Raw genomic sequence first — 12910 nt, forward strand, 5'->3', positions numbered from 1 at the left:
AATCGCGCCACACTTTCTCCACACAGAAGACACACAGGTTTTCCAGCTACGTCCATGAACATGTTCTTCGACTCTCACCTTGTTTAAAACCCCCGGTTCTCAGTGTCCACCTTCCGTTTTGCCATTTTTGATGGGTATCTGAAAGCTAATGTCACTCTTATGGGAACGACTGCTAGACGAATAAATATTTAAATAAAGCGGCCGACTGCTTGGCGCGTCACCGTTGCATTGTGGGAAATGTAGTTTTGGTGCGTGTAAAAGATCTGCGGGCTCTCGGCTTGCTGCGGTCCGCGGGCCGGATCTAATAATAAATCAATATCATCCCAGGGGCCACTGAAAACATTCTCGCGGGCCGGATTTGGCCCGCGGGCCGGCACTTTGACATTGTGGTTTGGAGGTTCCCCACGCTACGTGAAAAAGAAATGTCTCACGCGACAACATCCGGTGTGCCCTTCACAATAACAAATTGCCTTGACAAAATAAAGCCGCTCTGTAACTATAGAAACAGAAAACAAATGTTACATGGCTCTACAGGAGCCAGAACAGTCAGTGACCCTAAAATATTTCCATAAACAGCAAAGGCAACTTAATGATGTCTTTTTGTGAAGCTCAAAGACAATTTATGGGTCAACGAATGTCATGTGTTATTTTTATTTTGTAAGCGTAACAGGCAATTACCGATTTCGGCCAACATCAAAGATGCTTGGGCATCTCAAAGAGGTATCTTAAAGTTACTTACAGTTAAAGTTACATACAGTCGCCTCCGCCGACCCGCAATGCATTGCGCAGTCGCGCTCCTAGCGATGGCTGCGCACGCACACTCATCTCTTCGGAACAGGCGCTTGTAAGGCGTCTTTCGCTTGAATAGTTGATGAGGCGCGCGAGGCTGTCAGGCGTCATTTGGCCGCTCGCCGGGATGGGAGGACTTGTCGCCTCCGATGAGCAGTTTTGTCTGCCGGGAAGTCTCGGGAGAGCCGAGGCCGCACAAATGGATTCCCGACGAGACCGGCCGGCCTTTTTACATCTCTTTTTTTTTTTTTTTTTTCTCAACAGCGCCGAGCAGAAGCTCCCGACGCACTTCACGACCTGTCGCCGTGTAATGCCAAACGGCGTCGGCGTGATCGCCGCGTGCCAATAACAAGCGTGTTAACTATTATACCTACTGGGTGACGACCCCGAAAAAGAGAGGTCCGCTCGGCGACACACTACTCTTCGCCAAGCTCCGCGTACCGTGTCATCAAAGACCATCTCAAGCCCTCAGTGAGCCGAGTCTGCAGTTTTCGCTCATCATCAAAGACACGAGGTCATCTTGAACGAAAGCGGCGCGCTTCTCGGAAACATCAAAGACACCCTCGGGCCGAGCCGTCGCCCTGCACGTGTTTTCGTAATCGCCAAGGACAATCTTGATTCTTCAACGAGAGGCAAACATGCTGTATGGTACAGCACATTTGACAATCAAGTTGTATTCAATTCAATTCAATTCAATTACATGACTGTGTGTGTGTGTGTGGGGGGGGGATGCGGGGGGGGGGGGTGATCGTTTCTCCCCTTATTCGACTGTTGCCGAGTAACTTAGCCGGCGGGTAACAGCAGATCATTCAGCTGAATAAGAAATAAATAGATCATTGATAATTCATAAATAATCGCAAAATATAAAAATAGCAACGTTCAACTCAAATCAACGAGCCAAACGGTCAGTTTTTCGTGAACAACTAAAAACAATTTTGGGTCTTCGACAAATCTCACACACATGTTTTGACGAACATCAAAGACAATTTCACGTCTGGTAAAAAGTGTATTTCAAGAACCGAACGTACACGACGGCCTTGAATCTTCAATGAGCTTCAGTGGAACTGTTGCACGAAGAATCAAAGACACTTTCAAATGGTCTCCAAACTTGAATGTCGAGGCAGCTTGCTTTTTCAATCCGTCCATCACGGCCGAAAAGCTCCCAAGGAGATTTACGCCGCAGTTCGGTGATGCCAGCACAACACTAGCCGTGATTAAAAGGCTGAGAAGACGTCGCCTTAACGGATGTTTTTTTTTTTTTTTCCTCCGAGGCAAATACACGATCAAGTCAGCGAAAAGCCCCGAGCGAGGCTTTCGGCAATCTACGCAAAACAAGATTGAGTCGCCGCATCGCTCAACATAACGTCGAGAGTTTATGTCGACGACAAAGACGAGCTCAAGTCACCAACAAACGTAACACACACATTCATGACAAAGATCCGCTGTGCTTGCAACTTTTAAACCAAATGCAATTTTACACTTCAAATCGGCTTTCCGGAGCACGCTAGACCAAGGGTCCCGAACCGCCGGTCCGCGGACCGGTACCGATGTAACGTTGCTCTAATATAATAAAATATGCTCCAAGTTTGAATAACTGCTCCAAGTGAAAAATGTTCATGGAAAATTGAATATCGAAATTGTTGTTTCAGTCAATATTTGCATTTTGCACAAAGAAAACGGATCCACGATTCCATGTTGATGAGAGCATTGAAATGGGAAAAATAGGAGAAAAAGAAATCAAAGAAAATTTAGAATAGATAAAAAAATCTGTGATTAATTACGGCAAATTCCGAGTTAACTATGAAATTATACATTTGATCACAATTAAATATTTTAATCGTTTTATATATATATATATATACATATATATACGCATATATTTTTACACACAAGAAAAAAGCAAAATTTTTAACCATTTTGGTAAGAAGGTTCAGCTTTTCGGGGATTTTGTCCCTTTTTATTTATTTATTTATTTTTTTAGCCAGTTGAATAATGTGAGTAAAATCCTGTATTTGTATCCAGCACCAGTTTGTCCAAATTCGCCATGCCTGTCCACCATGACGGGATGTCGGGAAAACAAACCTGCCAACGTGTTGCCAACGTGAAAAGTAAATAACTTCCTTTTGTAAAAATATGAATATATCAGCACATGTACATCCAGATGACATGAGATGTGATCGGCCTGTCCGTCATTTCTGCACACCTGTGCACGCAGTCGGCCATTTTGGTTACCAGCTTCTTTTTTTATTTTTTTTTCAATGGACTTTGGCACATTTTAGCGCCAATACGACAAACAAATCACCTGAAAAAAATCGGGCACCACTTTGTCTGATTGACACAAACTTGTGTCGATCATGACAGAATTGACAAAAAGGGCGCAAACAATGATGGTGTTTAAGACACAGCGAGTCGGCCATTTTGGTGGGAAGGTTTGTCAAATCAAAGAGGTGCAGCGCTGCCGTTATTTATTTATTTATTTTTAAAGTGTGTGTGTGTGTGTGTGTGTGTGTGTGTGTGTGTGTGTGTTTACACGCAGGCGGCTCATTTTTCATCGAGATTTTCCTCACCTGCTGGTCGATCCACCGTGGCTCGTTCCATCACTGCGAGTCAAACGGGAGCAATTCATCATTTTGTGAGCAGCGGGAGGGGGGGGGGGGTCGAGGAGAAGCAAAGACGGCGAACGGATAAGAGCGGTCCTAAACGTCTCGTTACACAAACGTGCTTTGGACACACGCGGCCAATCGCAACACCTTCATCAAAGTCGACTCTTGATTAGGTACTCCATTGAGTACCTAATCAAGTGTCCAGTGAGTACGCGTGCACTCTCAAATGGCGCGCGCGTACGCCGAGAGCTGGAGGCCGAGAATAGATCTGTTCCGAGTTTAACTTTTATTCGTCTTCTTTCTTCTTCATGTTACTCGTCCTCTTCCTCTTCTTCTCTGGTCTTCTTGTGTGCATGTGTGTGTGTGTGTGTGTGTGTGTGTGTGTGTGTGCTCGCGCGCGGACCATATTTTTAGTGTGTAGGCGTCGGCGGGCGCTTATAAATTTTCATGGCTTTGTTTAGCGTGTGGGCCGACACGCTGGGCCACCGCGGCAACGCGCACGCACGCACGCGCCCGTGTGAAGCGTGTAGGCCGGCTGCTTCTTAATGAGCATGTTTGCAACGTCGAGAAGAGCCAACAGCCTGCAGCTGCTCTGTCAAAGTCCAAAGTCGCCCTCGCCGGCCGTCATCCTCCTCCTCGGCATCCTCATCGTTATCATCCTCCTCCTCCTCCTCCTCATCACGCAGGAAGTCTGTGATCCTCAATCATGTATGTTCTTCATCGTCTGTGTTGTGTGTGTGTGTGAGCGTGTGTGTGCGTGTGTGTGTGTGTGTGTTACCTTGCTTCGTGCAACTGCAGCAGATGGAGCACGCCAGCACGCTGTTCACCTCCTCTAACGCACGCACGCGGACGCGCACATAAAGACACGCGTGGACGTGCATCCTTCATGCAAATGTTTGAGACACGCAAACACACTTGATACAAACACACGCACACACACCCACTTCACACTTCACAAAAGTACATACGCGTGTTCGACACACAAGTGAATCCACGGATGGGATCGTGAAAAAATGAGATGGCGATAGCAAAAGTTGACACGCCCACGCACGCGCACACACGCGCTGTAGAATGATGTTGAGTGCAGAGAAATTCCTCCCTTCTTAATACTTGCTGTGGTTGTTTCAAGTCGATTTTTTTAAGTGTGTGTCTGTGTGTGTGTGTGTGTGTGTCCCACTTTAACTAAAATTAGAGTGTCCATCTCCGGAGGCAGAAAAACACCCCAAATAAATGTGTTTTTTTTTCTACCAGAACACACACACGCACACACCGACATTGTGTGTGTGTGTGTGTGTGTACTTGTTTTTCCAAGTGTTGGTTGGCGGATTTTTCCATCCGTGCTCCCTCGTGAGGCTCCCAAGATGTCTGCTAAACTTTCTTTCAAGGTTTCCTAAAAGTGTCTCTCGTCATTAGCAAGGTGGCATTTCGCTGGAGTTTGTCTTCTTCTAATTTTCCTCCCTGCTGAGGGTTGACGCTTCCCGGTTGACTTCCTCGTGTGTTTCCTTCTTCAGCTCGGTGACAGTCTCCTCAAACGGTTCCCTGTCTGTTTCTTCAGATGCTTTCTTTTGTTCCGCTGGTGGATTTTACCTCGCGGAGCTTTCTTGACATCATTTGCTCCTCACGTGGTAGCCAGGATGGTTCGTTGCATTGATTTCGTTTTCTTTTTCTCTTTTCTTATTTTTTTAGCTTCTAGACTAGGGCTGTGCAAACTTTCTCATTTGAGGGCCGGAAAAATGGAAGGGCCGCTTTCAAAATCGTCCACATTTGGAAAAAAAAAAAAAAAAAAAACTCAAGTCAGTCCAGATAGCGATTCGAGATTGTTAGGATTGTTCATCAGCTTTCTGTTCAGGGCGTTGAGGATTTTTTGGGGTGGCCAACAGCCCTCGATCTCACATAGTAGATCCGGCTCTGCACTGAACGGCAGCCGGATCCCATCTGCACATTTTGAACCCAAAAGAACAAACTGTAGGGAAGTGACCACTTTTCAAACCGTTACGTGAGGATGTGACGTCTTCATCCAAAAAGTGGACCAAACGGAATGATCTTGATCCACTCAGTGTGTTTTAATCACAAATAATAATAATAATATGGCTTGTTTCTATCTTTAAATATAGAGAAAAGTTCTACGGTGACACCCTCACCTTTTTTTTAACTAAATCGCAGCCCATGTCAATGTGTTTTTTTTTGGGGGGGGGGGCATGTCACGGGCCACTGCAAAATGGATGCTGGGCCGCAAACAGCCCCCGGGCCGTAGTTTGGCCACCAGTGTGTCAAAGGACCTCACCTGTCCTCTCAAATGGTTTCCAGGTGATTTTCCTCATTCAAGCCCCAAATTGCTTTCTCGCATGACTCCACGGGATGCTTCTTCTTTTTTCAAGTATTCACTTTGTTCGGCTCCTCGATTGTCGCCTCACACGGTTCCAAGTTTCTTTCTTGACACGTTTTTCCAATTGTTTCCCAATGTGACACTTTTTTAGTTAAGCACTTGGATTTTCTCCTCGCATCGTTGCCAGTGAGATTGTCTTTGGCTCGCATGGTTCCCAGGTCAATCCTTTACAAGGTTTTCTGTTTGGGTTCCCCGTTTGGCTCTTGGACGGTCTGGTCACATGGTCGCCGGTGCTCTGCTGACAAGCGTCTCATTTCGTCCCCTCACGTTTCTTTCCGGGGAATCCCAAAGCAAACAATGTGAAGATGAGCGTCCGTGTTGATTCGACGGCGTGCCGGCTGCCGCCGTGGACCCGACAAGCAAGCAAAGAGACGCACGCGTAGAAAAATGTCACCTTTACTTATTTACACATTGTACAGAAGTACCGTGTGACAAGCCTTATGTACAACACAACCAGTAGCTTAGAAACCCCTGAACTTATACACAGGTGAGAACAACAGCGCACACACACACGCACGCACACACACACGCACGCACGCACACGCGCACACACACACACACACACACGCACGGAATGTGTGCGATTGTGTGTCTGTGTGTTGGTGTGTGCGTGTTCTGGTAAGAAAAAAAAATAAACCACCAAAAACACAAGCACAGTCATGCAAGTTGGGAGAAAAAAAAATGTGTACAAATCTCCAGTGATGGTACAACGCACACACACACACACACACACACACACACACACACACACACACACACACACACACACACACAATGTCGTGCATGTGTTGTGTTACATGAGTGGGTCAAATGTTACCAGTGGGATAAAGGAAAGAAGAGAACAGGAAAGTAAGCGCATACACACACGCACACACAAAATTCATCCATTGTCTTATATAAATGCCGGCGTGGTGTAAAAGGAGGTGAAACAGCGCAGAGTGGTAGTGAAAGAGAAGCGGGTGGGCGGGCTCGGCGCCGCGCACTCCTCATTGATTCCCGGGTGCCCGGCGACCGCTGACATCACAGCAGGAATCCAAAAGAGAGGAAAGAAAAAAAAAAAAAATCGAAAAAAAAAAAACGCTCGGACGAGAATTGAAAACATGCCAGTTTATCATCATAAGAATAGCAAGTTGTCGTTGGACCGAAGCATCGATGCCATCCCCATCCGACTAAACCAAAGCAAAAAACAACAACAACAAAACGTCTGTACATCAATCATATTGCAACCTGATATTGTGCATATTACTCACACGAGGCTGATGGGGGGGGGGGGGGGCAGCCGCGACGTGTACACAACCATGTGCATGTGGGCGGATGAGGGTTTGGAACGGGGGGCAAATAGTTCTGATTTTGACATCAAAAATCCCTCAAAGAGTCCTCATTCAACCTCAGTTTGCGTCGTGTCTGCAAGTTCCGGTCCTGTGGCTGTGTCCCAATTGAGGACTCATTCGAAGGCGGACGATGCCATCCGTAGGTTGTCCTAATTAAAAGAAGGCTGCATTTGAAGGTATTTTAACGCACTGACGACCAGTGAAGGTTGCCCCGTGTCAAACGCAGCGTGTGTCATCACACCACCCAAAAGGTTGCCCCAAATCGCAGGTGCGTTCAAAGGCATTGTCATCGTGCCACGTCGACATCCTAATTGGATGAATGCCCCATATGAATGTCGATGATGTCATAACACCACACAATGTTGACTCCGATCAAAGGTTTCTCTGATACAACCGAAGGGAGGCCACACGTGAAGGCCCATGACACGCAAAGGCTTTTCCAAACCTCAGCAAAGCCTGTGAAGGACACATATCAAGGATGATGTCCCGAAATGTTGTTCCAAATCACGGGCTCCTTCAAATACATGCTTAGTACGCCACATTTAAGACCAATCACACTGGGCCTAAGTGGAAGAAGGCTGCCCTTGAAGGCCAACGGCATCGTAACGCCACACACGACCTATCCCAACGGCAAAGGCTGTTCCAAATTTCAGCGAAGCCTGTGAAGGACACATTATCAAGGATGATGTCCCAAAATGTTGTTCCAAATCACGGGCTCCTTCAAATACATGCTTAGTACGCCACATTTAAGACCAATCACACTGGGCCTAAGTGGAAGAAGGCTGCCCTTGAAGGCCAACGGCATCGTAACGCCACACACGACCTATCCCAACGCAAAGGCTCCTTCGAAATAGCACACTTGCCACATTTGAAGGCCCATGACACCGTAACGCCACACGCAAGGGCTGCACAACCTCTGACGGACGAATTTGGAGGTAGGTGACATCATCACACCATCCCAAAACTCCCCAAATGACGGGCTCCTTCAAATACTTCCTTCACAGGCTGCAGTTGAAGAAGGATGTTGACATCATAACACAATCGAAGGCCATCTCAAATCAAATGCAGCCTCTGAAGGACACATTTGAAAGTGGAGGTTTTTTTTCTTTGTTTGACTTCTTTTTTTTTTTTTTTTTTTTTAACACGACCTCAGTTGACCGCGTACTTATTTCATCCTCGATTGGGACACAGCTTGTGTGTGTGTGTGTGTGTGTGTGTGTGTGTGTGTGTGTGTGTGTGTGTGTGTGTGTGTGTGTGTGTGTGTGTGTAAACCACCCACGTGTCGACACAGTGTTCAATTTTTGTTCCTGAATGCATGTGGCTTCTGTGTGCCTTCATCGTCCGGGACCTTCCTCTGCGACTTGTGTGGAAAGAGAGATGTGGGGGCGGGGGAAAAAAATAAGCAACTTTGGAAAGCACGGCTCACCCGTCGCTCGACCAGGCCCACGCACACTCGCTAGCATGTCTAAGAATGAAGCCACACGGAAGGAATATGAGACTGAACTTGTGAGCTCACACTTGCCGCCGCGGCTCCAAAGGAAAAGAAAGCAAAGAGAGCAAACATCGAATCCAGTGAATTGTGCGAGTATCAAAAAGGGTTTGTTTTTTTTGGTTCGTGTTTGGTGGCGAGTTAGAAAATGTACAAAGTGCACAACGGCTAGGCTAGCTCACCGCATCAACACACGCACTCGCACACGCACACACGCGTGCGAGTGCGGGTGCACGTATGTGACCCTGCGTGCGTGTGTGTGAGTGTCGCGCAGGGCCGTTAAGGAAGCATGCAAGTGTGTGACCTGAAGGCTCGGAGCGAAGAGAGGAAGGAAGCTAGGATGCTAAATGCTATATAGAGAGAGAGAGATATCTTTGTGTGTGTGTGTGTGTGTGTGTGTGTGTGCACAACCATCTCTTTACCCTATGGAGCACACCTTAACCTGAAAGCAACCCCCCCCACCCCCACCACCCAAATGATTGACTTTGTTTGGAATGTTCAATTGGCTGACATCAACATTATCAAACAGTCTTTCTCCATATGTGTGTGTGTTGTGAGTGCGTGCGTGCGGAGGGGTGTCGAGACCCCCGGAACACAGAGCGGCCACCCACTGTCGAGTTCATCTGTAAGTTTGATCCCTGCGTGGCGGCCCCATGCGTGCTGATACGAGAAAAAAAGGGAGGGGTGGGGGGCGAGTCTCAAACATCAGATTCGATGCTGGGCATGCGTCGGTAGAGGCGGGGCCGATTGCCGCCGGCGCTGGAAGCTCGCGGCGCCGTCACGTAGCTCATGGGCTGGGCGGCGGCGGGCGGCACCATGTAGGCCACCACGGGGGGCTCCTGTTGAGGGTAGAACGCCTGCGGGTCCAGGTGGTGATTGGCGTGGTGGCCGCCGTGATTGGCCAGGGTGAGCGAGAGCGGCGGGCGCTGCTTGTACAGCGGCCGGACGGCGGCGTGGGCGCCGGCGCCGACGTGGGCGGCCAAGGGGGGCGTCCAAGCTGCGGTGGTGGGAGGGCGACGGCGAAGGCGGACTGCGGCCGCTGAAGGGGCGGTCGGAGCGCATGGTGAGCACGTTGGCGTAGGCGCCCTCGTCCGAGGCCATCTCCCGGTCCCGGTCGGGGAGGCTCAGGCCCCGCAGCGGGGAGATGGCGTCCGGAAGCACGTTCTCGTACGAGTGCTGGCGACTCAGCTGCAAACGCTGCGCCACGGGCGAGGAGGCGGCGGTCAGGGCGGACGGCGAGCGCGGCGCGGCGGGCTCAAAGTGGCTGACCAGGTCGTCGCCCTCGCCCACCACGCCCAGCTGGCTTTGGGGCAGGAAGTGGGCAAACATGTCGGTCGCGCGCGAGTAGTTCAGGTGGTCCTCGCTGATGTCGTACAGGTTGCCCAGGTGGGCGCAGGCGTCGCAGCGGGCCTGCGGGGGCCGCACCGTGTACAGACCCGAGTAGCCGCTCAGCTTGGTCAGGCAGGACCGGCAGTGGCCCGGACGCACGCCCTGAGAGCCCACGGCCGAACCGGGAGCCTCGAAGGATCCGCTCGACTTGTCCTTGGCGCTGGTGGGACAGGAAACACAATCGGCAAGTGTGAGCGAGGCAAAGCGACGCCTCGTCATGCGCTTCGTCACAAGTTACGAGTCACGAGAGGGTCATGTTTCGGTTCGGGACCAACAGGTGGCACTGTCGGGCTCCCCCCCCCCTGCAGCTGCACACCTGTTGGTAATTATGTCAGGAGTTGTGTCAAGGGACTCCCGCCCGACCGCTCATTGTTTGTTTCTTTGCTGCTGTCATGTTTGTTTGTTCTGTCATTGATCCTTTGGACTTTGTTTGTTTTGGATTTCGTTTTCTCGACGTTTTAATACAATTTGTCCTCCCCCGTGCCAGCGTTTTGGGGGTCCACCACCACCTCGCAAACGTGACAGAGAGGAAGCTACGTACGTTCGCAATGTTTTCATGACGCTTTCCACCCGGGCGCGCGACCACCGTTGCCCTGAGGATAAATCTCCAAATGTCAAAAACTGCGTGAATCTGCGTGACCTGCGATGCGAGAGATTTGGGGTCGAAGAGCCCCCCCGTGAATGTTTTTCGCATTGAGTGATTGGCACCTGCTGTGCGTGTAGGTGCTGTACTTCTTGTCCTTCATGGAGTGCAGGTCGGCCTCGGCGCTGTGGCTGTGGTGCAGCAAGGTGGCGCTCAACTGCAGGATGGGCGCGTCTCCCTTGTGCGTGTAGGTTCCGTCGGGCGGGAACAGGTCGGGCGGGTACGGCTGCTCGTCGCTGCCCCCCTGGCTGTCGCGCCGGTAGGGCGGCGCCGACTGCAGGCTGGCCTGGTCCGAGTCGATGGAGTAGATCTTGGGGCCGCCGCCGCGCTTCTTCAACTGGTTCACGGATTTGAAGCCGCCCCTGGCCACGACGGAGTCAGAGTCTTTGTGGGACGCGGGGCGGCTGGAGCACTCCGAGATGTCCGAGTGGGGCGGGGGCGGCGGCTCTTCGGGCAGATAGCGCTGGCTCTTCATCGCCGGGGGAACCCCCGCGGTCGAGGCGGGGTTGCCGCCGCCGCCGCCGCCCGGCGCCGCCCCGCCGGGCTGAGTCTTGAGGGTCTCCACGCTTTTTTTCCAAAGGGCTCGAGGCTTGGACGGCGGTCCCGCGGGGCCTCCCGCGAGGCCGGGCCGCGCCTTGCCGTTGTCGTTGGTGACCGAGAGCTGCGGCTTGTTGGTGGGGCTGGCCTTGAGCGCCGGCGGCTTCTGCGGGGCCGGGAAAGGCGCCGCGTTGTTCAGCAGGTTCTTGTGGCGTCCGGCCAGAGACAGGAAGGCCTGTGGCCCGCCGGCGTTGCTATAGAGACCGGGACCCTTCGGCGTGAGGCTGTGCAGCGAGTTACCTAGGAGACGAGGAGAGGTTCGTGAGTGCGCGTGCGTGCGTGTGTGTGCCCACGCCCCCTCCGACATGTTTCGCAGTCACTTTGAAACCCCAAGCCCGCCTTCAACCCCTAAGCCGGGTTCAAAGCCATCCTTTGAAACCCTAACCTTGGTCGGGAAGCCAAAACCGCTCTCCAATTTGACACCTGAACCCTCGTCTAAGACCACAAGCTTGTCTTGAAACCCCAACACGGAAAGCCTCACCCCGTGTTTGAAACCCGAGTCTGAAATCTGAACCATGGCTTGAAACCCGAACGTATACTTGAAGTAATACTTTGAAACCCTCATCCGGGCTTGAAACTCTAATTTGAAACCCCAAGGCAGACCGGAAGCCCCGGCACTCTGCAAGGCGAGCCCGTGCTGAAAACGCTGCTGCAGGCAGTGAGGGGGGGGGGGGTGGAGAGACCTTTTCCCGTCATGACGTCGAGGATGCTGGGCTGCAGCAGCACCGTGTTGCGTTTGGGCGACGACATGGCGATGGACTTGGCCGACTTGAGCAGGTGCAGCATGTTGGCCTGGGGGCTGAAGTCCAGCTCGGGCGCCTTCTTCTTCATGTCGATGTGAACGCCGTGGATGCAGCTCCAGATGCCCTTGAAGGACGAGGAGGAAAAAAAAAAATTGAAAATTGACACGAAGAGAGAAGACAGACTTTTCGGGACTCTCTCCGGGTTTAATTGAGGCGATGATGTCAGCGCACGGCGCCTTTAAGTGCAAGGACATGTTCCTCCTCCAGACACTTAACCTCCACGCTGTCTTACACACACGCACACGCGCGCACACACATTTTTTATTTTTTTTTGGCCTGGCGTTATTCTCACTCACCCTGCTGATGGTGAAGAGCAGGCCGGGGCGTCCCGAGCAGACGCCGGTGAAGCAGTAGCGCAGACGCCAGTAGAAGAGATGCTCGGAGACGAAGGTGAGGATGGACAGGCCCATGGCCGTGGCCAGCATGTAGAAGACGCCCGCCATGTTGTCCACGTCCAGCTGGCTGGACATGACCTCGTTCTTCTCGTTGTGGCAGATGCCCGTCAGCCACTGCGCCTCCAGCTCCTCCATTTCGCCTGGACGCCCAAAAAAAAAAAAAGGACGACGGTCGATAACGAGGGAATTGACGGAGGATCCGGATACCGATCGAAGGGGAGGAGGTGGACAATGACGGGGAGAGGAGAGGAACTGAAAAGGCAAAAGATGGCATGAATCGAGGGAGGTCAAAATGGAGAAGCGAGAAAAGGAGCTGAAAGATGAAATAGAAGAGAGCACCGAGACAAAGGGGGAGGTCAAAAACGAATTGAGAGGGGCAAAGTGGAGAGGAGTTGAAAAAAAGGAAAGGGAAGGGACGCGGAGAGCAAAGGGAGGGGCAAAATGAATTGAGAGGAGAGGGTTGGAAGACGGAATTGAGGGTGGGC

At 51.2% G+C, this 12910-nt stretch overlaps 1 protein-coding gene across 1 annotated transcript in view; it reads right to left on the reverse strand.

Annotated features, from left to right (window-relative positions):
* Positions 1–9280: 9280 nt before the first annotated feature.
* grin2ab (glutamate receptor, ionotropic, N-methyl D-aspartate 2A, b) overlaps positions 9281–12910 on the reverse strand; it is an 83757-nt gene continuing 80127 nt past the window's right edge. Inside the window, 5 exon segments of the mRNA XM_019862168.1 lie at positions 9281–9540; positions 9542–10147; positions 10696–11467; positions 11911–12094; positions 12327–12565. Coding sequence (XP_019717727.1) covers positions 9297–9540; positions 9542–10147; positions 10696–11467; positions 11911–12094; positions 12327–12565 — 2045 coding nt within the window. The 3' untranslated portion in view covers positions 9281–9296.

Source organism: Hippocampus comes, unplaced genomic scaffold (assembly GCF_001891065.2).
Source record: "Hippocampus comes isolate QL1 unplaced genomic scaffold, H_comes_QL1_v1.1 scaffold7, whole genome shotgun sequence".
NCBI lineage: Eukaryota > Metazoa > Chordata > Actinopteri > Syngnathiformes > Syngnathidae > Hippocampus > Hippocampus comes.